The following is a 24,737-nucleotide window of genomic DNA, read 5'->3' as shown; positions in this document are numbered from 1 at the left end:
TGTTCAATTTCTCATTAATGCAATTATCTAATCAACCAATCACATGGCAGTTGCTTCAATATATTTAGGGGTGTGGTCCTGGTCAAGACAAACTGAATGTCAGAATGGGAAAGAAAGGTGATTTAAGCAATTTTGAGCGTGGCATGGTTGTTGGTGCCAGACGGGCCGGTCTGAGTATTTCACAATCTGCTCAGTTACTGGGATTTTCACGCACAACCATTTCTAGGGTTTACAAAGAATGGTGTGAAAAGGGAAAAACATCCAGTATGCAGCAGTCCTGTGGGCGAAAATGCCTTGTTGATGCTAGAGGTCAGAGGGCCGACTGATTCAAGCTGATAGAAGAGCAACTTTGACTGAAATAACCACTCGTTACAACCGAGGTATGCAGCAAAGCATTTGTGAAGCCACAACACGCACAACCTTGAGGTGGATGGGCTACAACAGCAGAAGACCCCACCGGGTACCACTCATCTCCACTACAAATAGGAAAAAGAGGCTACAATTTGCACGAGCTCACCAAAATTGGACAGTTGAAGACTGGAAAAATGTTGCCTGGTCTGATGAGTCTCGATTTCTGTTGAGACATTCAGATGGTAGAGTCAGAATTTGGCGTAAACAGAATGAGAACATGGATCCATCATGCCTTGTTACCACTGTGCAGGCTGGTGGTGGTGGTGTAATGGTGTGGGGGATGTTTTCTTGGCACACTTCAGGCCCCTTAGTGCCAATTGGGCATCGTTTAAATGCCACGGCCTACCTGAGCATTGTTTCTGACCATGTCCATCCCTTTATGACCACCATGTACCCATCCTCTGATGGCTACTTCCAGCAGGATAATGCACCATGTCACAAAGCTCGAATCATTTCAAATTGGTTTCTTGACCATGACAATGAGTTCACAGTACTAAAATGGCCCCCACAGTCACCAGATATCAACCCAATAGAGCATCTTTGGGATGTGGTGGAACGGGAGCTTCGTGCCCTGGATGTGCATCCCACAAATCTCCATCAACGGCAAGAAAAACAAACTGGGCTAACCCTCACCATGAAGCATAACAAACTGTTCCAGCCAATAACCAACAAGAAGGATTTGGGGTGGGGTTTGGGGAGTTAGTGCGCGGATGAGGAGGAGGGAGGGTCTAGCTAGCCTCCATTTTGTTTGACAATACTTTAAACGTCAACAAGAAGTGACGTCACCCAACATCACTTAGAGCAACTTTTAATGTTAGTAAAACTGTATGTATGTTTTTATCAAAGTCTGCAAATAGAGATCCAGATGTTATAGTAACAGAAAGAAAATTATCATTAGTCCATGAGAATAAATATTTAGGCATAATAATAGATTCACAACTTACATTTAAAAAACAAGTTAAAAAAAGTTGGGAATAAAATAATTTAGGGTGTATTCACACCAGGAAAGTCCGCCAGTTCACTTGCTTTGGTCCATACCAAATACAATGTTGATGAACCAAATGAATGTTGAAGTGAACCAAAATTTGTAAACAAAACCACACGTGTGCTAAGGTCATCCATTCATTGGAAAGAAATTCTCAAGCAGGGAAAAACAGGAAGTGCAAAAACAGGCTAATCATGGAGATCTTTCGTAGTGCAATTTTTATTCTTTTACTGATTTGGTGTTATCAGCTACATCAACTTATGAGGAACATATGAACAATGTCATTGTAACGAAGAGGCGGGAACCGGCGAACATTCAAACTATTAAATAATAAAACAAACACAAAACGAAAGTAAAAACGGCAGCCCCTCATGGACGACTGCCGCACAGACATAAACACAGCATAAATGTCCAGGCCTGTTCCTTTCTCGTCCTTCACTGTCATCGCTCTTCCTTTTATGCTTTCACTCCTCCATGAGAGATAAGAGGCCGGTGCGGCGCGCAGGTGACGGTTGTTAGTAATCACGCCACTGGCCTCGTGCCATTCTCTCACGGCCCTCAGCCTCATCCTGGATGCCACAGAAGATACACGATGTTGTAATTAGGATTTTGCGAAGACGAAGATGTGCTGCAAGACGGTTCCGGTGGAGAGAGCATGCTCTTATCTGCGCCGTACCAGAGTTCGTCTGGAACCGGACCAAGACCACCTCTTCAGCTGGGTCTCAGTACGGTTGTTTGGTCCGCACCCGAGTGAGATTGCTGTGTTCACACCTGCCCAAAAAATCCGCACCAAGGGGGGAAATGAACTTGAGTTCGATTCAATCTAACCAAACAAGACAGGTGTGAATACACCCTTAATCTGGTAAATTTAAGACACATTAGAAATAAATTCACCACTGAGGCCTCAAAGTTATTCATTAATGTAATATTTTCACATATTTCCTTAACAGCTGGACGCAGACACGTGGGACTATATTACAATCAATAGAAAGACTCTACAAGCAGGCTTTGAAAATATTGTAAAATTTTAACTAAATAAGATTTGTTAAACTGGGAAATTATTATTCAATTTGCAGATATTTTACTTGTGTATAATATTTTGCATGGTATGGCCCCACCTCCACTTAATGAGTTTATTAGACAAAATTATGACTCATCTACTAGAGCCACCATTAGAGGGGGTTGTACATTACCACATAGAAGAAGTGCTTTTGGACAGTCAGCCTTTTCTTGTAGAGAATACCTGGAATACTATACCTACAGAATTAAGAAATATTACATCTTTTACTTATTTTTACTGCATCGATAAAACGTCTCTGGTTACCACTGTAACCCTACTTTAGGGAAGGGAACTAGACGCTGTGTCGATGACACTTTGGGAACACCCCTGTGTGATTGCGTCTGAAGCACATGTGTCAACTAGTCCAATGTTGAGAGTGAACGTCACGGGCGGGTGACGTAATGACCAGGAAAGGAAAAAAGCACATCCGGTCTGACCGGCGCTAGCTTTGATTTAAAAGTGATGCAGCGTCTCGTTCCCTTTCAGGGAACTAGGGTTACTGTCGTAACCTGAGACGTTCCCTTTCGAGTGAACTCGCGCTGGGTCGATGACGCTTTGGGAACGATGATGCCCGAATGCCATATGGCCGAGAACCTGTCGTGTGCATACTGTAGTTACGACATGAGAACTCTAGACCCAGGGGCATCCATGTCCAAGTTATAGAACCTCACAAAAATGAGCGGCGAGGACCAGCCCGCTACATCGCAAACTTTTTGAAGGGATACCACTGACATTAGGGCCTTGGAGGCCGCCATACTCCTAGTAGAATGGGCTCTAATGGTCAAAGGTGAAGGCTGGCCCGAAACCTCATAGGCAAGAGAGATAGCCTCAACTATCCACTTGGTAACAGTCTGCTTGGATGCAGGAAGCCTTTTTTTAGGTGACCCAAAACAGACTGCCAAGACAATAACGCAAGGCTGTAATGAATTAATTTATCTTAATTTATTTTTAATTTAAAAAAACTTTTTTTTTTTTTTTACTACAAATTTAAATAAAAAAATACACATGTAGCAGATTGGGTTTCTCCCCCTGGTGGAGAACTGAATTTTCTGCCCAGTAAATTTAGTGGTGTTAGGTAACCGTCTGGTGACTAATTACCATGATTGCGCTCTAAATAAAAATGCAGCATTCAAATGGCTGGGGATGTTACTTTTTGCATCCTGGTTGCCTGTTCCTAGTGGAGTCGTGTGGTTCGGGGCATTTAGTCTGCTCATTGATTGATCAGGTATGTGAATGAACGGAATATGAAATGTGATTTTATAATATTAGTGTGTAATTTTAAAGTTTGTGTCCTGCAGTCACTACACAATTTGAGTGCAGCGAGAACCTGTACAGTCGTGTTAGAATCATTGAAAACGCAGTGAGTATGATCTCTTTTCTGGTGGATCGTTTTAGGTTTATAAAAAAAAAGTAAATTTCACTGCTGTGTGCGTGCAGGTCGGAAGGAACGTGCATAACAGGCTTGCTTCCAGCTCTGAGCGGTGTAAGCTTATCTTTAATGGCAAGACGCACGGCCCCGGATTACGCTGCTGTTTTGTTTCTATTTTGAATGTTTTATTTTCATTAATGTCTTTGTTTTGTGGTATTTTCTTTTATTAGTAATTGTTATAATCTGTATGATTTGATTTTCTTTCTTTGTTTATATAATTTGTAATTAATGTAAGCGCTCGGGTCTCCTGTGGCCAATGGTAAAAAGGGTACTTTGCCCACCTCTCTTTTTGGGGGTATTGTGTTTAACACTTGAGTGTGAGTTTCTCATTCCCTTTCTAGTGTGCAACACCAGTGTGAGTGGTTGGTTGTAGTGAGCGATTACTGTTTGAGGTGGGGCAGGATTCTTTTTCCCTGTTAGTGTCTTTTGACGACCCAAGTGCTGCCCGTAGTCTTTAAATCTTTTCTTTAAGTACCTTTTTTTTGGTATGTGTCGTTAATGTAAGAGGTACATGTATTGAAGGTACTTATTAGTGACTGTCATGTGCAATAAAACAGAAATTGTTTTAATTTGCAGAGCTGTCTCAGTCCTCTCTGGAAAGAACGAACCTGGGGTTTAGATTTGAGTACTAGTATATCCTGGGGTGAAAGTCCCTAGGTGGCGTAGTTGGCTACTGTTAAGACTTTGAGTATCTTCATGTGAGCTTTTGCTTATCTTATTTCTCATCTTGCTCTCCGCCTCGCCATTGCGCCACACACACTTAAATGATTATTTCAACCAAAATGTTAAGCGCGTTCAATTGGGTGTCAAAGTTTGCCTGTGTGTAAAGGAACTGCGCATGCGTCCTGTGGTAGATTTTCCCCCAATGCACCTGACTTAGGTTGAACCTGGTGTCTTTGACACCTGAAAATATTATACTCAGTTGAGTTACCTCTGAACGTGCGAGTTGACGCCTAAGCCACAATCTAACCCCGCCTAAGAGTCTCACAAAGAGTCGAACGACGTCTCGCCCCCTATCGAACACTATCACTTGGGAATAAGGTCTCTAGTGTTCTTAAGACGATCCACACTATCACTTGATAGTAAGGTCTCTAGTGTTTCACTAAATAACTTGTCTCCCTATCTGACTTGCTGCAGCAATAATCGACAAACAGACTTCAGCAAATGTCCTTTAAATGCTTTAATCACGGCCGGATGATCTCTCGAGCAGTTCTCAGATAATCTCCCCCAAGAAGCAAGGCCGGAGGATCTCAGACAAATTCCATTGAGAATCTCACCAAAAACATAAATACAACAGTTTTTATAGAATAAGGGGTATGGCAAAATCCATGAAACATTACTTAATTTGATTGGTTCTTCATAGACAAGCCCTCTTGTTACTAGGTAACCAAAAGGTTTCAAACCTAGTCATCTGTCTAGTTTCATTTTGTTATTTTTACACACACACACTCAAAGTCACAAGTTTTCCCTTGGTTTCGAACAGTACATTTTGTTCAAATGTTAGAATGTTAGATGTTAGAGTTACAAAAAGTTTGATAAACAGTTTACTATTTTATTAATTAAAAAATCTATCTCAGTCCTCTACTTGGGTCTTTTACAGAAACGAGTGAGTGCCATTTAAAACAATAAAAATATATGCACTGTTGCTCAGTATTTAGTTACAAGCATCTGGCATGATATTTTAATTTGCTACAATTAAAATTGCTATTGCTTCGTCCGCGCTGAACGCGCATCTTATATATAAAAAGTATTTTTAGGGGGCCCAAGGCAGTTGCTTACCTTTGCCTAATGGTAAGTCAGCCTCTCGCCCAAAAATCACTAAGTATAAAAAGCTATAAAAAAATTATTTTGTCACTGAATGTGACATCTGTTCAAAATGGAATGCCAGAACTATAGACAAAACAGCACTGTTGGACATTGGCACCTTCTTCACCCTCATCCTGCACAGAGGAATAGCAGAAATGAAAAGACTATAAAATTGAAGTACAACAGTGTCCTTCTTTTGTTTTATTGTCATAAGCTCACTAAGGTTTTCTGTTAAAATAAAAGCTTTAGTTATTTTAAATGTGTTATTTAATATTTAAATTAAGTTATTTAATAAAGTATTTGAAGATAGCAACTAGAATTCATTGTAAGTAAATTATTATTTGCAAGTATTTCAAATGCATTCATTTTAAAATATGCACACATTCACCCTTATTTATGTGACTGTTCATGTTTCTTATCTAAATGTAAATATATATTTTAATTCAAAAAAATGAAATCTGGACAATAAATAATCACTTGATATTACTGCTTGTTATTTAAGCTTTTTAAACAGTTAAAAGTAAATAACACCTAATAAATGGCTGACATAGGTATAAATGTTCAAATAATTTCTATAATAGAAATAAGTATAAATGTGTCTGACAACTTAACTACATTTAGAAAAGTAATTGAATACTTTTACTTTGGTACATTTCCACTGACACACTTGTTACTTTTGTGACTGAATCTACAGAAAATAACACCTACAAATACAAACTTCACAGGTCAGAATGTGATAGTAACGTCTGATTGCCAAACTAATGTCATGTGGACTGTTGCTGTATGTCTTTGTAGATTGTCTGGCTGTATGGTGACAGAGGAAGGCTGTGGTTATGTGTCTTCAGCTCTGAGTTCAAATCCCTCACACCTGAGAGAGCTGGATCTGAGCTACAATCACCCAGGAGATTCAGGAGTCAAGCTGCTCACTGATAAACTCAATCATCCAAACTACAGACTGGATAAACTCAAGTATGTAGAGCATGAAGAGTTTTGATTAAACAACTCCAAAAACAGTATTAAAATCTTTGCTTATTACAAACCAGTTACACTTTATTATATATTACTTTACTACAATTACAAAAGTTCTTATTGAGAATTTACAGAGGTTTAGCTCTAGTTATGCTACGGGGCTGTTGAATGCTTCTACCTGATTGGCCGACGAACGTTCTAAGGCGTGCAGTTATTTCCAGTAAACGCATAGCAAAAGTAGCTTCAGGCTGCTCTTGAATGTATTACAGTTCCATATCACTTCGCAAAATTATTTCAGTTATTTCAAATGTCATGACAGCCTACAACAGCAAAGAACCAACACCCACATAGACATTGACCAGACAAATGAATAAACAATAGGAATTAAACAAAAACATTTTTTTTTACGTTTTATTCGCATTCTCCTGCTCTCTCTCCCATACAAACGCACAGACATACAGTACAGACACACACACACACAAATTTGTTGTCTGTGCTACCCTGCGACTTTATCAATAAAATAGTTTTGCAACTTACAGATGGTACTCAACCAGAAGCCGTTTTTTGCTACCACGGGTACCGCAAAGCAAAGTGGTGCTATAACCATACATTTTCTTGTTATGTAGTGGTGGACGTATCACAGCTCATTTTTGTAAGTAGCAGACAATCGTGCCATGTAGATAATTTTCTCATTGAAAATAAAAAAAGTGACAGTTTATCTGCTACATGAATTAGGCTAATAGCTAGGCTAAAAGCCTATGAATTAGGCTAAAAGATAATAGCCTAGTGGGCAGCATGATAACTCATGGTGCAACTTACTTCATGCAATCAGGAGTTCGAATCTCGGCTGGAGGATCAGGCTTCTCAAACCAACATCAGTTTGTTGTCTAGATTAATGTCACAGATAAAAACATTTGAAATATACATTTATTGATTCAAAACACCTATCTTAGCTTTCTTATTCATTGTCTGCCATTTTTATTAGTAGTAGGCTATGTTTATTTTTAATTGATAGGCTAATTAATGACAACAACATGCTCTTAAAGGCCCCCTGAAATCAAAATTTAAGTTTTTTAGCTTTTAGTATGAATAGGGCTGTCACGATTCCTTGATTAAAGTCGAGTGCTCGATTTAAAAAAATCCTCGGTTGCAATTTACCCGTGTCGAATAACCGGCATAATACTGGAAGTGCCACGTTCCACAGACGAGAATCCATTAACCGCATTTTTACACCGTTTTCTAAGGCTACGCGAAATATTAAAACCATTTAAAATCATATAGCATAGTGCTATTGTGAAATCACAAAGGCTGCAATTCAGTTAAATAAATATATGCGCTTGTTTTTTCCCCTCAGAGAAGCATGACGCTTTAATTATTTGCATGTGTGTAGATTAAGTTACGTGTTTAAAGTACCTCAGCTCAGTTCACAGTATACGCTGCTCCACGCAGTCTTAGTCTCTGCATGTGCTGTTTGTTTAGGTTTCCAATAACGTGCATTTGGGAACGGAAAAAGTTGGACGTGATTTGTGCTTCAGTTGTGCACTGTTATCATTTAGGCCCTGTCCCAAATGGCACTCTTCATATGCACTTTCGGTCTTGTGGACTTACAATGGCTGCCGCGTGCGCGTGTCCGTTAAGTCCATGAGATGCACTGATGCGGGCTCCGCAGCAGACTTCTTCCCGACAGTCAAAGCGGCATAACGTCACGAAAGTGCGGACTCGTAGGAAGACCATGAGTGCTTAGGGTGCCATTTGGGACAGGGCCTTATATGCGTGGAGCGTCTCCGGTTTCTCAAACTCCAATCTCTTCATTTTATGAGTTTGGGTTGCTTAATAACGTTTATCTGGGAACGCAGTGAGCCCCATTTCACAAGATTTGTAAAGTAACTCATTTTTAAATCTACCCCAACACAGGAGAATACATAAATAAGTTTCTAAATATGCACATTTTTGTTCATCACAATTTCAAAATAAAAGTTTAAACCCTTGCACTGAGAGTTTGCATGATGTGCACATGTTCTTGTTCAAGAAATTACTGTGGCTGTTGCCTTTCTTTTGTACAGAAGTGACCAAATATTAAAGATTAAGTGGACATATTAGATAAATGTTGTTTGGCCAATATTAAACAAGGATTTGATCATGCCGGTGTGTAACAACTAACACCAGGCTGTTGGCGCCCTCTGCAGGCATCTGTTATAATACTTATGTTTATATGAGTCTATATTATTTATTTTACATGGTGTATTTTAACTGTGTTGTTCAATAAAACCCATATGATTACTTACTTTGATACTTTATTTGAACTAATTATTATTGCTTGTTATTATATATTTGTATTTTAAGTCATTTTAAACTCTGTTGTTCACTTGGATATATTTTTATTACCAATTTTTTTTTTTTTTTTTTACTTATTAAAATACTTGATGGAATAATCAGTAGAACACTCGATTTCTAAAATAATCGATAGTTGCAGCCCTAAGTATGAATATGTTAGCCTTAAGGTTATGAATAAGCTGATGTGTTCCAAAACAATGACAAAATTCACATTTAGGAGATATAAGCATTAAAAACGTATAGTCTCTCACTTCCGCTAAAATGGATCGCGAATTTTTATGACATAACTGCGGACTTCAGCTTCCCATCACATCTTCTGTCCAATCAAATGCTCTCTAGAATCTATGCTATAAATACCACCTGGCCAAAGCGACCATTGAAACGTCACAGAGCAATATGGGTTGGAGATGTGTGTACGGTTGCTCAAACGCTCGATTTTTATTCCGTTTTCCAACTGTACGTTGGTTAAGAATGAAATGGCTAGAATTTATTCACAACTCTACTATTGAATCCAACATATCATCAGCAAAAAAAATTCACGCAGTCTCAGAATCAAGGAAAGCCTTTTTTAACAAGGCTGACGAACAGTCCATTGATCTGTAGCTATTGTGATGCTTCGTGGTGTGGAATGCAAAAACTCCCTCCACAGCAGTAACTGCACCTGGTCTCACAAAATAGTCAATTTACTAGTCAAAATAGTCAATAGTTAATTTACCTGACAAACTCTCTCCTTTTAGCTGCAATTTTGTGTTTTGCGGAGCTTATGTGGGCTTCTGGGTGGCTACCCTTACGAAAAAGAAGTATACTTCAAGTTAATTTTATGAAGTATACTTAAGTAATGTTCAAGTATATTTTTAAGTATACTTTATGTAGTAAGTATACTAATATCAATGTGTACCTGTAGTAAACTTGTAAGTGTACTATTTCAATACTGCTTGGGACTAAATTGGCCCACTTTTAGTATATAAAAATATACGTTTAAGTGTACTATAAGTGTAAGAGTAGTAAACTAAGTACACAACTAGGTTTCTCATTTGTAATGCATCTGTACTACAAGTGAACTTATAAGTATACTAGTAGTTTACTATTTTAATGCAAATAGTAAAAATTACACACTGAAATGTACTCTCAGTAAACTACTAGTAGTTTATACTGCAAGTATACTTGTAAGTTTTCTTTAAGTGAACATAACATTATACTTATTTACTTATTACTTATTTTTGCACTTGCAGTATACTACTATGTTCAAATGTTATTTATTTTTTAACTTGAAAAATACCTTTAACTGTACTTTAACTCATTTTAAAAACAACACTTGAATGTCGGTAAGTTTCATAAAGAAAAGCAACATTTTAAACAAAAAAGTTGAGAAAATCACATTTTTGTCAAAGACTATGCCTTGATCAGATTCAGAACGATGATCAAAACACAGATGTAGTAGATCGAGTCCAACACCCCCAAAGCTTCACAGTCGTTTTCTCTTCATGGGTTATACTTTAAGTATATCTCGATTAAAAGATTGAGTACAAGTACAGGCCAAATATACTTGGACTTTTCTCTCAGTATAAGTCAAGTACACTTAAGTGTTATTTTAAGTATATTTCTGAGAAGTACATAAAGTATATTTTTGAGAAGTATATAAAATGTAGACTGAAAGTATACTTTCTTATTTTTAGTCTAAAAGAAGTATACTAATAGAACACTTGAATAAACTACTTTTTCGTAAGGATAGTACCTTTATTTGACACCGACACGTACGTGCCAGCTTTGCAGGTCATGCATTCTGCTTCACACAAAACACGGGAATTTTCTTTGTAAATCATCTGTGAATTTACATTTGCGTTTGGCCATTTTTACGCTGTTTAGGACACTGTTGACAAGCAAGCTGCTGAACTGTCTCTCTTGGCTGTTGCCGTGGAGATGAGGGTAATGATTGAGATGCAGTTTTTTTTTTTTTTTCGTACATGACCGACCAATGGTGTGCGAGAAGTCGGTACCTAAAGAGAAATGTCAAAGCAATGCAAAAAGCAAAAGTCGAATCCCAGACATTTTGGGCGATTTAGAAAACCCGTCCGGACGCATTTTTTAGAAAAAGAGGATGCAGGTCACCCTAGATAACCATAGCAATGGAAGAAAAACAACACATTTCAAAACAGATCCATACATTGAACAAATCAGTGTTGGCTGAACATGTTTATCATAGCTTTAAAAAAGTTTTCACAGACACATTCTGGGGACAACATAGATTTATATTACATCTTGTGAAAAGGGGCATAATAATGTCACCTTTAATAATTTAAACAGGCCTTTGAAGTTTGAGCAAAAATTCCTAGCAATGATCATTTTCGTGCATTTTATTTAAAAAAAATTCCAAGCACTGAATATCATTTGATTGTGAAACACCTCACTAGCATGACTTTATGGTGAAATTTGTCATTTTTCATGTTAAACAGATCAATTTTGATCAAGAACAATGCAATGTGGCTTTAATTCCGCATGAGCGGCTCATCAAAAATAGACTCAACGCCGAAACGATCGCTGCTGTGCTGCCTCTGCTTGCGGTGTGAATGCTCTAATCTGTTAACATGGGCGCCGAAATAAAAACCTGCTGCTTACGTGCGCAATGTAATACTGTAGATACTGTATCAGGACAATGTGTTTTCTCAGCATCTGACAGAAGCTTTCATACACGTCTTTCAAAACAAAAGTCTGGCATTGTTGTTTCTTTGACTGCACACTAAACGACCCACTCAAAACGGTCTTGCAACCCACCAGTTGAAAAACACTGACGTAGGCTATATATCTAAACGACCCACTCAAAACGGTGTGCAGTCAAAGAAACAACAATGCCAGACTTTTGTTTTGAAAGACGTGTATGAAAGCTTCTGTCAGATGCTGAGAAAACACATTGTCCTGATACTGAATACCTTGTTCTCCTGATTTTTCAGTGCTGTATTTTAGTCAAGGTAAGGCCATCTTCGATTTTCTTGTTCTTTTGTAATTTTAATTTGACATAATCCTGTATTTCAGTTAGACGCATTGGCACTTTAGAGAAATAGCCGCGAACGAAACACATGTAACTGTTTATAGCAACCTAATTTGCACGTAACTTAAGCCGTTGCTCCTAGCACTTTAGATTTGACACATTTTGCCGTTATTGACTTAATTGCCCGAACGAAACAGCATCTGTGAAAATTGATAGATATAAATAGAAGGGCTTTCAGATCACTTCAATAGGACCAGCGGGCAGCATACTAGAGGCACGCAGCTCGCAAGTGGTTTTCTCTAGAATACCTTGTTCTCCTGATTTTTCAGTGCTGTATTTTAGTCAAGGTAAGGCCATCTTCGATTTTCTTGTTCTTTTGTAATTTTAATTTGACATAATCCTGTATTTCAGTTAGACGCATTGGCACTTTAGAGAAATAGCCGCGAACGAAACACATGTAACTGTTTATAGCAACCTAATTTGCACGTAACTTAAGCCGTTGCTCCTAGCACTTTAGATTTGACACATTTTGCCGTTATTGACTTAATTGCCCGAACGAAACAGCTGTACTCACTCAAGCGGTGAGAGCATTATCTGTATATCTGTGTAATTTGCACGCTGCCGCGGAAGCGTCAGCGGAAGCATTCAGCTCTCGTGTTCAGCCTCCTCGTGTGAAGACCGACTCGGGTAAAGACCAGCGACTCTACCTGCGCGACTCCACCGAGCAAGGACACCAGAAAGGCACTTGCGTATCTCCTCTTCCCCTTTTTTTTCTTCCCTCTACTTATCTTATTGTTCACCTTCATCAACATGTGCTTTCAATACATTCCTGTTATCTCTCGGCACCGTCCTTTCATCACGCGCAATAGGCAGCGCAATACTGCCAATCTGCGTCCCATCCTCACATCCTCACATACTCCTCTCTCTCTTTCCGTGGGTCTATGGAATTGTCAGTCAGCAGTCAATAAAGCTGACTTCATTCCAGCCTTTGCATCTCATTCTACTCTTAGTATCTTGGGGCTGACTGAGACCTGGATTCGTCCAGAAGACTCAGCAACCCCTGCTGCTCTCTCTAGCAATTTCTCCTTCTCCCACTCCCCTCGCCAGTCTGGGAGAGGTGGGGGTACAGGGCTTCTCGTTTCTAACAATTGCAAATACTCCACGCTCTCTTCTCTATGCAACAACAACTCATTTGAATATCATGCTATTACACTTACAACCCCCATTAAAATCCATATTGTAGTCATTTATCGCCCCCCAGGTCAGCTGGGTAACTTTGTAGATGAGCTGGATGTGCTGCTGTCCACTTTCCCTGAGGACGGCACCCCACTTCTAGTCTTCGGTGACTTCAACATTCATCTCGAAAAGCCACATGCAACAGACTTCACCTCTCTCCTAGCCTCTTTCGATCTCAAACGACTCATCACCACAGCTACTCACAAATCAGGCAACCAACTGGACCTGGTTTACACACGCAACTGCACCACAGAAAACATCCTGGTGACACCTCTCCACGTTTCAGATCATTTCCTCATTACTTTCAGTCTACAACTCTCTACCCCTGCACCCCCACCCCCACCACCAGTCACTTTCAGACGAAACCTGCGCTCACTTTCCCCCTCCCATCTCTCCTCTGCCGTGTCATCCTCTCTTCCCCCACCCTCACAATTCTCATCTCTGGATGTGAATACCGCAACGGACACCTTATGCTCCACTCTAATCTCTTCTCTAGACATTATCTGCCCTCTCTCCTCCAGGCCAGCACGCACTACTCCCTCTAACCCCTGGTTATCTGAGGTTCTTCGGGAACACCGGACCAAACTCAGGGCAGCGGAGAGGAAATGGCACAAATCAAAAGACGCATCTGACCTGAGTATGTATCAATCCCTCCTCTCCTCCTTTTCTGTTGATGTTCATGCTGCAAAATCTTCATACTTCCACAACAAGATCAACAGCTCCTCCAACACACGATTACTCTTCAAGACATTCAACTCTCTCCTCTGTCCACCTCCACCACCTCCCGCCTCCTCCTTAACTGCTGACGATTTTGCGACCTTCTTCACCAACAAAACAACAGCTATCAGCAGTCAGTTCTCAGCTCCACACACACAGGAACCCAGACCGACCCCTTCCACAGCCAATATCCCTCTGTCCTCCTTTTCTTCGCTAACCGAGGAAGAAGTATCTACACTTCTCCTCTCCAGTCACCCTACCACCTGCCCGCTTGACCCCATCCCCTCACACCTTCTACAAGCCATCTCTCCCACACTTCTACCATCACTCACACACATCATCAACTCATCCCTCCATACTGGCACCTTCCCTACAGCATTCAAGCAGGCTCGGGTTACTCCACTGCTCAAAAAACCAACGCTAAACACATCATTTGTAGACAATTACAGACCTATCTCTCTCCTACCATTCATTGCGAAGACACTTGAAAGAGCTGTCTTCAACCAACTAACATCCTTCTTGTCTCTAAACAACCAGCTGGATGTCAACCAATCTGGCTTCAAGAAAGGACACTCAACTGAGACTGCATTACTGTCAGTCACAGAAGCCCTACGGATCGCAAAAGCTGCTTCCAAATCTTCAGTCCTCATTCTCCTGGATCTGTCTGCTGCCTTCGACACGGTGAATCATCAGATCCTTATGTCCACCCTCTCATCACTGGGCATCACAGGAACTTCACTCCACTGGTTTGAGTCCTATCTCACAGGTAGGTCCTTCAAGGTCGCATGGAGAGGTGAGGTATCCAGAGCACATCAGCTGACCACAGGGGTTCCCCAGGGTTCAGTTCTTGGTCCCCTCCTCTTCTCCATCTACACCACATCACTGGGACACATCATACAGGCACACGGTTTTTCCTACCACTGCTATGCTGATGACACGCAGCTCTTCCTCTCCTTTCAACCAGATGATCCCACAGTAGCTGCACGGGTCTCAAGCTGTCTGGCGGACATCTCCACATGGATGAAGGAACATCACCTGCAGCTCAACCTGGCAAAGACTGAGCTTCTCGTCCTCCCTGCCAATCCGTCTCTACAGCACGACTTCACCATCCAGCTAGAGTCATCATTAATCACCCCATCAAGATCGGTCAGAAATCTTGGAGTAACGTTTGATGACCAGCTGACCTTCACAGATCACATTTCAAAGACAGCTCGATCATGCAGGTTTGCACTGCACAACATCAGGAAAATCAGGCCTTTCCTAACTGAGCATGCAACACAACTCATCGTCCAGGCCCTGGTCATCTCTAGGCTTGACTACTGCAATGCTCTTCTGGCTGGACTTCCAGCATGTGCAACCAAAACCCTACAGATGATTCAGAATGCTGCAGCTCGTCTTATCTTCAACGAGCCCAAGAGGGCCCACGTCACTCCTCTGTTCATCTCTCTGCACTGGCTACCTCTCGCTGCTCGCATCAAGTTCAAGGCACTGACGCTTGCTTACAGAACTATCACAGGCTCAGCTCCCTCCTACTTTCACTCACTCCTACGAGTCTACATCCCTACCAGACACCTACGATCGGTCAACGAGCGACGTCTCGTGGTTCCATCACAGAAAGCCACAAAATCACTTTCCAGAACATTCTCATTCACAGTTCCATGCTGGTGGAACGCTCTCCCCACCCTCATCCGGAATGCAGAATCCCTGACAACATTCAAAAGACAGCTGAAAACCAATCTCTTCCGTGAGCACTTAACCTTATAGAAAAAAAAAAAAAAAAAAAAAAAAAGTTTTCCTTTCCCTTTGTAACATCACTTATCAGGCTTATGCTACTCTGAATAATACCTGAACTTCGTACTTTGAGCACTTCTTGCGTTGTTGTTGCTTTTGCCTCTTTATGATGACTCGCTGAATTTTGTCCTAATCTGTAAGTCGCTTTGGAGAAAGGCGTCTGCTAAATGACTAAATGTAAAAAAATGTAAAATGTACTGTTGGCCATTCACTGTTGTTCTGCTGAAGCTCATTCGGCACCTGTAGCTTTTCCTCACTCGTTTGACTTGTGTCTGGAGCTGAGGCGAAGTCGGAGTGCGCATCTGAAAAGTCTCCCGTTTGTTGTGGTTGTAAAGAGACGGTTCTGTGTTCAAATAAACACAATTCTTATCAAGAAAAATAGAGACAGAAACAGCAGTTGTGAGCAGGCTGGTCAAGCTTAGGCCAAGGATGGCTACTCATATTTACTGTATGTCTGTCTTTAATTTCTTCATTCTGACAAAAAAAACAAAAAAACACTTTCTGCTGTTCAGTGCATGGTAAAATAATGGGAAATATTCGTAAGTGCTGATTTTGAAACGATTCTTATTACAAATCATGGTAAATGTTTGCGCATCTTGCGGTCAAGTGCACGTTATAAGTGACACAAACTCACGCCAAATGAGCTTGTGTGGAGCAGCAGTGAAATTAGGCGCTCTGAGACACAAAAACACAGTGTGTGTGTGTGAGCACAGACCACGCGCCGAACATTTCTTGAACACGTGCACATCAAAATATTTATTTTTCATAATCACTAAGCCATATAACCATTTCAATATTATTTATGTTTATTGTTCAGTTTACTGATTAACTGTGTCGCTGTTTGTGTTTTGTAGTGTGGATCATGGAGGAGAGATCTGGATTAAAGCAGGAATACACAAATGTACGTGTACACTCTCTCTCTCACACACACACACACACACACACACACACACACACACACACACACACACACACACACACACACACACACACACACAAACACTAACTCTCTCTCTCTCTCTCTCTCTCTCTCTCACACACACACACACTCACTCACTCACTCACTCACATACACACTAACACAAACTCACTCACACACTAACACAAACTTTCTCACTCACACGCACACACACTCTCTCTCTCTGAGTGGATGCTGTGAGTGAGTGGGCGTAGTCGGCGTGTGTGAATGAGACTATTCTTTCTTTCTTTCTTTCTTTCTATACTGTCCCCGTTTTAGGGTTTTTGGTTTAAAGATTGTTTGAAAAGAATACAAAGAAAGTTTGAGGAACGCTGTTAACCAGCGCTTTGCTGGTCGGCAATGGTCGCCAGACAAAGTTTGAGCAACTTTCACGTGAGCATGGGATAAAACTCGCGCCCTGTGATGAACTGCTCTGTGGAGGATTGTAGTTTGGCTGTGGGTAACGCTGTTGATTTTGATAGCATAATATCTACTTCTCGAATGAACAGGCCTGTGGTTATCTTCCTTGATACCATTGAGGAGGTAAACAGTGTAGTGCAGACTGGAGTAGTAATTCAGGACACTTTTACTCCAGTAATACCGCTGGTTCAGCCGGCAAGAAAGATAACATTATCGGATGTACCACCTTTCATTAAAGATGAGCTCTTGATTAATGAATTGTCTAGGCATGGAAAAGTTGTCTCACAAATGAAAAGGATTCCACTAGGGTGTAAATCACCCTTGCTTAACCCTCTGAGGTCTGAGGGGTTTTTGGGGTCCTTGAGATGTTCTGACATGCCCTGACATTTGTGCTTTTTTCAGTTGCTTATAAACATATTAATGGCAAAGGTATAATTACACTCTATATAGCACAAACAGGGCTACCATAATATGTGAGCAACATGCATGTACATGTTTGTATTTTTGAGAGAATAATGTTTATGCATGGTTATTGAAAAAACTAAAAACTAAAGTTTCTGAAATAAGGCCACAAAACACATACTAAATATGTGTCAATAAGACTTTTGACTAATTGATGTCTTTGCCTAGAGTTTTTTCTTCAAAATGATGTGAAAATCATCCTGCCCTTATCATTCACATAACACAATACATTGATTTAAATCTTGTAAAACACTTTTTGTTTGTAAAGGCAATATGCGCAAGGGTGTCAACCATTCAACACCATCATGCATATGTAGTGGTTCACACCTCAGGAGACAATGGGGCCCGCATACTTAATGAGCCATTCATTCAGGTGTGTCACCTATAGCCACAAGAAAGAATGCAAGAGCAATATATATACAGTATATATATATATATATATTCTACCAAATTGGTTCACAGTTGGAAGCATGTCAATTTTTTTTTTTTTTCACAAATTTTGCTTGCAAATTGTATAATATCCAAGGAAAACATGTCTATTAACCCTCTGGGGACCAAAAACGCGCCCACGCGTTTTGCTCGTTTTTTTTTTTAGCAATGAAAAATAAACACAAAATGCTCTGTTAATTTTGATCTTTCATTTTCGTGTAATACATCAATCGATCCTGTTCAGTTTCTATTTTTTTTCTGTATACTCACAATACAAATAAAGTGTTTTGCTTTTTGACAAATAAAGAAAAACTAACATGATGCTATTTCTGCCTTCTCTCTGTCAGTAAACTCCCATTTGAAACGCGTTCGAAAATTATCTATAACTCCGCGAAAATTCAGTCAAACAGGCAAACAGACCCACGGGCATAAAGCTTGAGATCGCAGCTTTTAAATGAAGTAATTTATATAAAAAACAAATATTATCAGCTTCTGTAATCTGTATAAAAAGAGAGCGACTCCAGTCGAGCTCATTAGGAGCCATTCAAAAGTAATGTGACCACTCCCCGGAGAGCGCGTGCTATTCAAACGCAAATTCTGAGAACCATTTCAGTCTGTGAAACGCCCCCACATCAGCTGTAAACAAAGAGGCATAATATAGCCTACCTTATGGAGAAAATTTTCCGTGCTGATATGAGGAGCAGATCCCGCTGAGGAGTGAGGTAGGCTAAGTTATCCTTTCTCAAGTGTTAATGTGGAATAACGTTATGGAATAACGTTGTAGGCTTATGTAAACAAAAAGATGAATCGCGTTTCTATAATATGAATCGCGCGTCTATTTGTAAAGAGTGTTTAGCCTAAATATGAATCGCGCGTCTGTGTGTGAAAGAATAAACTGCTTTTACAGTTACAGTTACTGCGTTACAGTCAGGCGAAGTATGAAAGACAACATTTTGTTGACTAGATTTGGGTACAGTTTTTACTGTAGAATATACTGTCACATCAAATAAGCTTTTCTGAATATATATAAAATACTATTTTGTCAAAAATAAAGTCATAGACTAAGATGTTCCAATGTTGGCTATATTCAAACTAATGAATACATATGATAAAATGTAGGCCTATAATCTTTTTTTTTTTTTTTTTTACAAAGAAAGAGTACTTTTTTGCAGAAATATTGCTGAAATTGTAATTATTGTTGTAATTGTAACCTTTTTAATAAAATAGCAAAACATATTTACAAGATAGATGTAAGCAAAATCTTAAATGGTCAATATAAGTCTTCTTCAAAATATATATTTTGTCTTTGCATTGTGGCTCAGTCAGTGTCACACCTGAATGAATGGCTAATTATGCAGAGTCATTATGCAGAGTGGGTGGGACTAAGGTGTAAACTACTCCTCCCCCTCGCATATTGGCTTTCCAAGCAAAACCTGTTTTACACCATTTAAATCAATGTATTTTTTTTTGTGAACGATAAAGCAAGACTATTTTCACATAATTTTGAAGCTAGAACTGAAAGGGACAACATCCATTAGTCAAAAGTCTTGTGGGCACATATTTTGTATGAGTTTTGTGGTCTTATTTCAGCAACTTTCATTTTTATTTTTTTAAATAACCACGCATAAACATTATTCTCTTAAAAATACAAACATCTACATACATGTTGCTCGCATATTATGGTAGGCCTGTTTGTGCTATATAGAGTGAATTTACACCTTTGCCATTAACATGTTTATAAATAACTGAAAAAAGCACAAATGTCAGAGCATGTCAGAACATCTCAAGGGCCCCAAAAACAGCTTGGTCCCCAGAGGGTTAATTGTGCAGTTAATTCTCATACTGTATTTTCAGTTTTGGAATATGTATCCTCTCCCCAAATTTGTCAATAATAAAACACAATAAAAATTATTTAAAGAAAATGCTTATATTTACCTTTTAAAATTTGTTTACATCTACCTTGTAAATATATATTTTTTTATTAAAAAGGTTACAATTACAACAACAATTGAAGTGGAATCTTTCTTTGTAAAAACTAAAGTATACATTTTATCATACATATTTCAAACTTCGAATATAGCCTACATTGACAAAACATACTATATTTAACATATTAGCAAAAATTGGCAAACAAAAGCTTATTTGAGGTGGCAAATATTTTACAGTAAAAATGTGTAATCTATCCAAAACTAATCAACGAAATGTTGTCTTTCATATGTCTGTAACATAGGTCTTTCGTTTTTATTATAAGGAATATAAATGTTAATTTGCAGTTTAATACGTTGCTTATACAAATACATTTTATTTCAACATATTTCAATCGATTTTACTCAGTATAGCAAAATAGTTTGCTAAAAGCAGATCATTTATTCACACACAGAAACGCAATTCAAATTTAAACCGTCTTTTTGCGAGTTGTGGTAAACAGCGCATCTCTGCGTTCATTCAGAAACGCGATTTACTTGAGAATGAAAAAAAAAAACTTACTACATTATTCCATCCGTTGCTCCTCGAAATACCAGCACTTCTGAGGTAAGTTTTCCATTATTATTATTCCTCACAGCGCTGCGAGACAGTGTAGACGACTACACTTATCTGAATAAACTTGATGTGTTTTCTCGAGCTGATATGTGGGCGTTCACAGTTTGTATGGGATCGTCTCAGTCATTTGCGTTTGAATAGCGTGTGCTCTCCGTGGGCGGGGCCGATTATAACGTAATGAGATGAGATGAGCTCGACTGGAATCGCTCTCTTTTAATACAGATTTCACAAGATGAAGATATTTGTTTTTTATATAAATTACTTCATTTAAAAGACGAGAATTCAAGCTTCATGCCTGTGTGTCTGAATGCCTGTTTGACTGAGTATTCGCTCAGTTATTGTTCATTTTCGGACGCGTTTCAGAATGGACTTCACTGGCAGAGAGAAGGCAGAACTCGCTTCGTGTTTATTTTTCTTTATTTGGCAAAAAGCACAACACTTTGTTTTTATTGTGAGTATACACAAAAATAATACACATTTAACAGAATCGATTGATGTATGAAACTCCTATGGAAAATCAAAGTCAACAGAGTATTTATGAGTTTCTTTTACATTGATAAAAAAAAAGCGAGCTGGTATCGCCGGCGATACCGTAGACCTCAGGGGGTTAAGCATGTTGTGTGTTTTAGACAGCAACTACATATGATCCTAAAGAGAGATTTGGATGAACTGAATGTATCATTTAAATTCAGAATTGATGGCTTTGATTATGTCGTGTTTGTATCGTCTGATACTATGAAATGTTTTGGCTGTGGGCAAACGGGGCACTTTAGGCGTGCGTGTCCTGAGAGAGCAGATAAGTTAGGATGTTTTCACACCTATAGATTGTTTGTTTTGTTCTGAAACAGGGACTTAATTTGTTACAATGTTGCAATTTCTTCTTGGTTCGGTTCGCTTTCACAAGGCAACCTTTCAAAGAGTACCAAAATGTGTTCACTAAGTCACATGTGAGTACAACTGTCCTCTTATTGGTCAGAGTTTCCTCTGAGTCATCCATCAAGATGATTGACAAGTTTGCTCGATCAGCTTATATTGGCTTTATTTGTAACTTTCGAGACGCACGCAAACACTATACGAATGTAGCCGTCATTGCCACGTTTAAATTATATACTACATTCATATTAATACTACAGCAAATCCAAACGCTCTCTCTCTGGATCTCCCAGCGGTCTAGTGTCAAGACACACGCAAACATGTGTAATGTTTCTACACATTATGATATAAATAACCTAAAAATACTATGTAGTTTACATACATGAATTGTTTGTTCATGTTACTTAACAGTGCATTAACTAATGTTAACAAATACAACTTTTGATTTCAATAATGTAGGCTACTAAATGGTGAAATTAGCATTAAAAAAGATTAATTAATGCTGTAGAAGTGCAGTTTATTAATAGTTAATGTTAATTAATGTAGTTGACTAGAGTTTAATAAATGGAACCTTAGTGTAAAATGTTACCGATCTGTTACACACCGATTCAGACGTCTCGTGAGTTCAGTGTCGGACAGATCAGTTTTAACCATTCATTAAAGTGAATCGGTTCAAAGGAGTCATTAGTTCGCGAATTATGCAATGTGTCATTAGCGGACCGTGGTGGTGGTAGTGGCGCAGTGGATAAGACACATGCCTTTGGTGTGAGAGACCCGGGTTCGAATCCACTGTGAGACACCAATGTGTCCCTGAGCAAGACACTTAACCCCTAGTTGCTCCAGAGGCGTGCGACCTCTGACATATATAGCAATTGTAAGTCGCTTTGTATAAAAGCGTCAGCTAAATGAATAAATGTAAAATGTAAATGTAAATGTAGCGGACGTCTACGTGTTGTCTGATTATCCCGGCAGTTAGGACATCGCACAAGATTTGTGTCAAACACAGAAAACATTTCATCACCGGATAGGTTTTTTTGTTTATTGAAAGTGTGGTTTAACGTTATGTCAGCTGAATGGGCGGAACGCTTTTCAGAGAAGATAAGGCAATGTATTTTAGCACAATTCACAGCCAGCGGTAATTCAATTAAATAAATACCGAATGCGCCACGTGAAACTTCGGTCTTCCGACCTTTTACCATTGTGTCAATAGATTTTGATTAATATGAGCGAGGGAGAGAGAGCAAGAGTGGAGAGAGTGCGCGCGCGCGACCGGGGCTCTTTCTCTCTGCTCGTTCTTTCAGTTAACATGTCATGCACCCTGTCACGAGCACAGCAGTCATCTACATTTAAGCTACTCACCGACAAAAATGCGCTTTGGCGGCCGCCAAAAAAAATTCAATGCAATAAAAACCCCGATGTCTCTTAAATGACTGAAATAGAAGCGAACTCACCAGGTTTGGCAGCAAGCCAGCCGGGTACCCCCAGCCGCCCGCGCGAATGAAAACCACGTCACATGATATCGCTCAGGTTCTACTCGCAACATATAAATAAATCCACGCAAATTTTAGAAGAAAGGCCTGCACTTAACACAAATTGAAACTCATAGGCCTAGTTGGATGGGGGTTCGAAAGTTTAATACCTCGACAGATGACGTTTATTACTTTTTAATACTTTTTAATGGCCTTAATTTTGGCTAATTTCATTTACTACCTTTTAATACTTTTTACAACCCCGCGGACACCCTGAAGAAAGCTTTATGCAAGGAGGCGTGAACACATCATTAATATTGATGGCTTTCACGCCTGAGAAAGACGAAGACCCTCCCCTAATGGCCCTATCAGGTTATATCATGCCCTATCATTATGAGGAACCTTGCACGAAGAATGAGAAGATTTAAAAAAGAATGGCTTTTTGATTGTTTGGATTTATTTACAACACAACATAATCCAAAGACACACAACAAAGGACCAAAAAAGGCACATTATTGAACACACTGATCTAAAGACAGAGACTTGAACAGTCACACACCTTTGTGCCATTCCTGAAACACAGTACATACCTGTCATTTCCAAGGTGTTTGATTTTTCATTTTACCATGTTCATGTAATGTTGAAGTCAGCAGGACTCATCAGTGGCATTTGGTCCCTGTATAAAAAGAAAAAAAGAAACAACTGTGACCATGCTAATATCAAGAGAAACTATAGGACTGCACGATTTTGGGAATACATTTTAAATTTATTTATATATATATATATATATATATATATATATATATATATATATATATATAATGAACACCAGGTGTGTTGTGCCTTGTAGGCATATATAGGGCTGCATAAAATAATAATAACAATAGCCTATAACATGCAGCCTATAAGTCGTTAAAAATGAACACTTCAGTAACACTGCACTAGAGAAAAATATAGCCTATGGATATGTTGCTTCAAATGTTTCCATTCGTTTTGACGTTATGAAATGAGATTGGAGTAAAAACATGAAGCCTAATGTTTGGCGCGTCACAGCGCGTGCAGAGAACATTTACTGAAGCGATCGAGCCGCTCCAAACTATGAAACATTATGGTTACCACATTATACATATCTACATTTGAGCAGATATCCACAAACACAGTATTTAACAGTAAACACAGGTTTAAACATTATAATGGCAAAGGTATAACATATACACAAAAATAATACACATTTAACAGAATCGATTGATGTATGAAACTCCTATGGAAAATCAAAGTCAACAGAGTATTTATGAGTTTCTTTAACACTGATTAAAAAAAAGCGAGCTGGTATCGCCGGCGATACAGCCGACCTCAGGGGGTTAATATTATGAGTGGACATGTCTTACCATAAAAATCTTTCTCATCTTCAAATCGTGTTCTTCTAATTCTTCTGAGGTAAATCTAAGGTAAACAGCACAGCACAAACACAACGTGTCTTCCAAACTCGATGAAAATCAGAGGACTGATGAAGTCTAATGCTTTGTTTAGAGGTGATGAGGGCGTTTACAGGTCTGCGTTCCTTCACATGGACGATTTGGATGTCAATCGCTCGTGCGCGCGTGGGTGTGGTCACATTAGAATTAATGAGCACGGACTGAAGAAACTGTACATGTCGTTGCTTTCATACGGATTACTTAAACAGGGAATATTTGTTTTTGATATAATTTACATCATTTAAAAATACATTTTCTGTCGTGTTTCAGAATGAACTTCACACTGAGAGAGACGGCAGAACGCGCATCATGTTTATTTCCTTTATTTTACGAAAAACAACATTTTGTTTTTATTATGAATGTACACAAATAAAATAAGACATTTA

At 39.1% G+C, this 24,737-nt stretch overlaps 1 protein-coding gene across 2 annotated transcripts in view; it reads left to right on the top strand.

Moving 5' to 3' along the window:
• LOC309496044 (protein NLRC3-like) overlaps positions 1 to 24,737 on the top strand; it is a 302,889-nt gene that overhangs the window by 14,247 nt on the left and 263,905 nt on the right. For both annotated transcript variants that reach the window (XM_082165978.1, XM_082165979.1), the window contains exons 5-6: positions 6,487 to 6,660; positions 16,579 to 16,625. In XM_082165978.1, coding sequence (XP_082022104.1) covers positions 6,487 to 6,660; positions 16,579 to 16,625 — 221 coding nt within the window. The remainder of the gene's footprint in view (positions 1 to 6,486; positions 6,661 to 16,578; positions 16,626 to 24,737) is intronic.

Source organism: Leuciscus leuciscus (genome assembly GCF_965113295.1).
Source record: "Leuciscus leuciscus genome assembly, chromosome: 4".
Classification (NCBI taxonomy): domain Eukaryota; kingdom Metazoa; phylum Chordata; class Actinopteri; order Cypriniformes; family Leuciscidae; genus Leuciscus; species Leuciscus leuciscus.
This window is presented reverse-complemented; position numbering and strand designations above follow the sequence as displayed.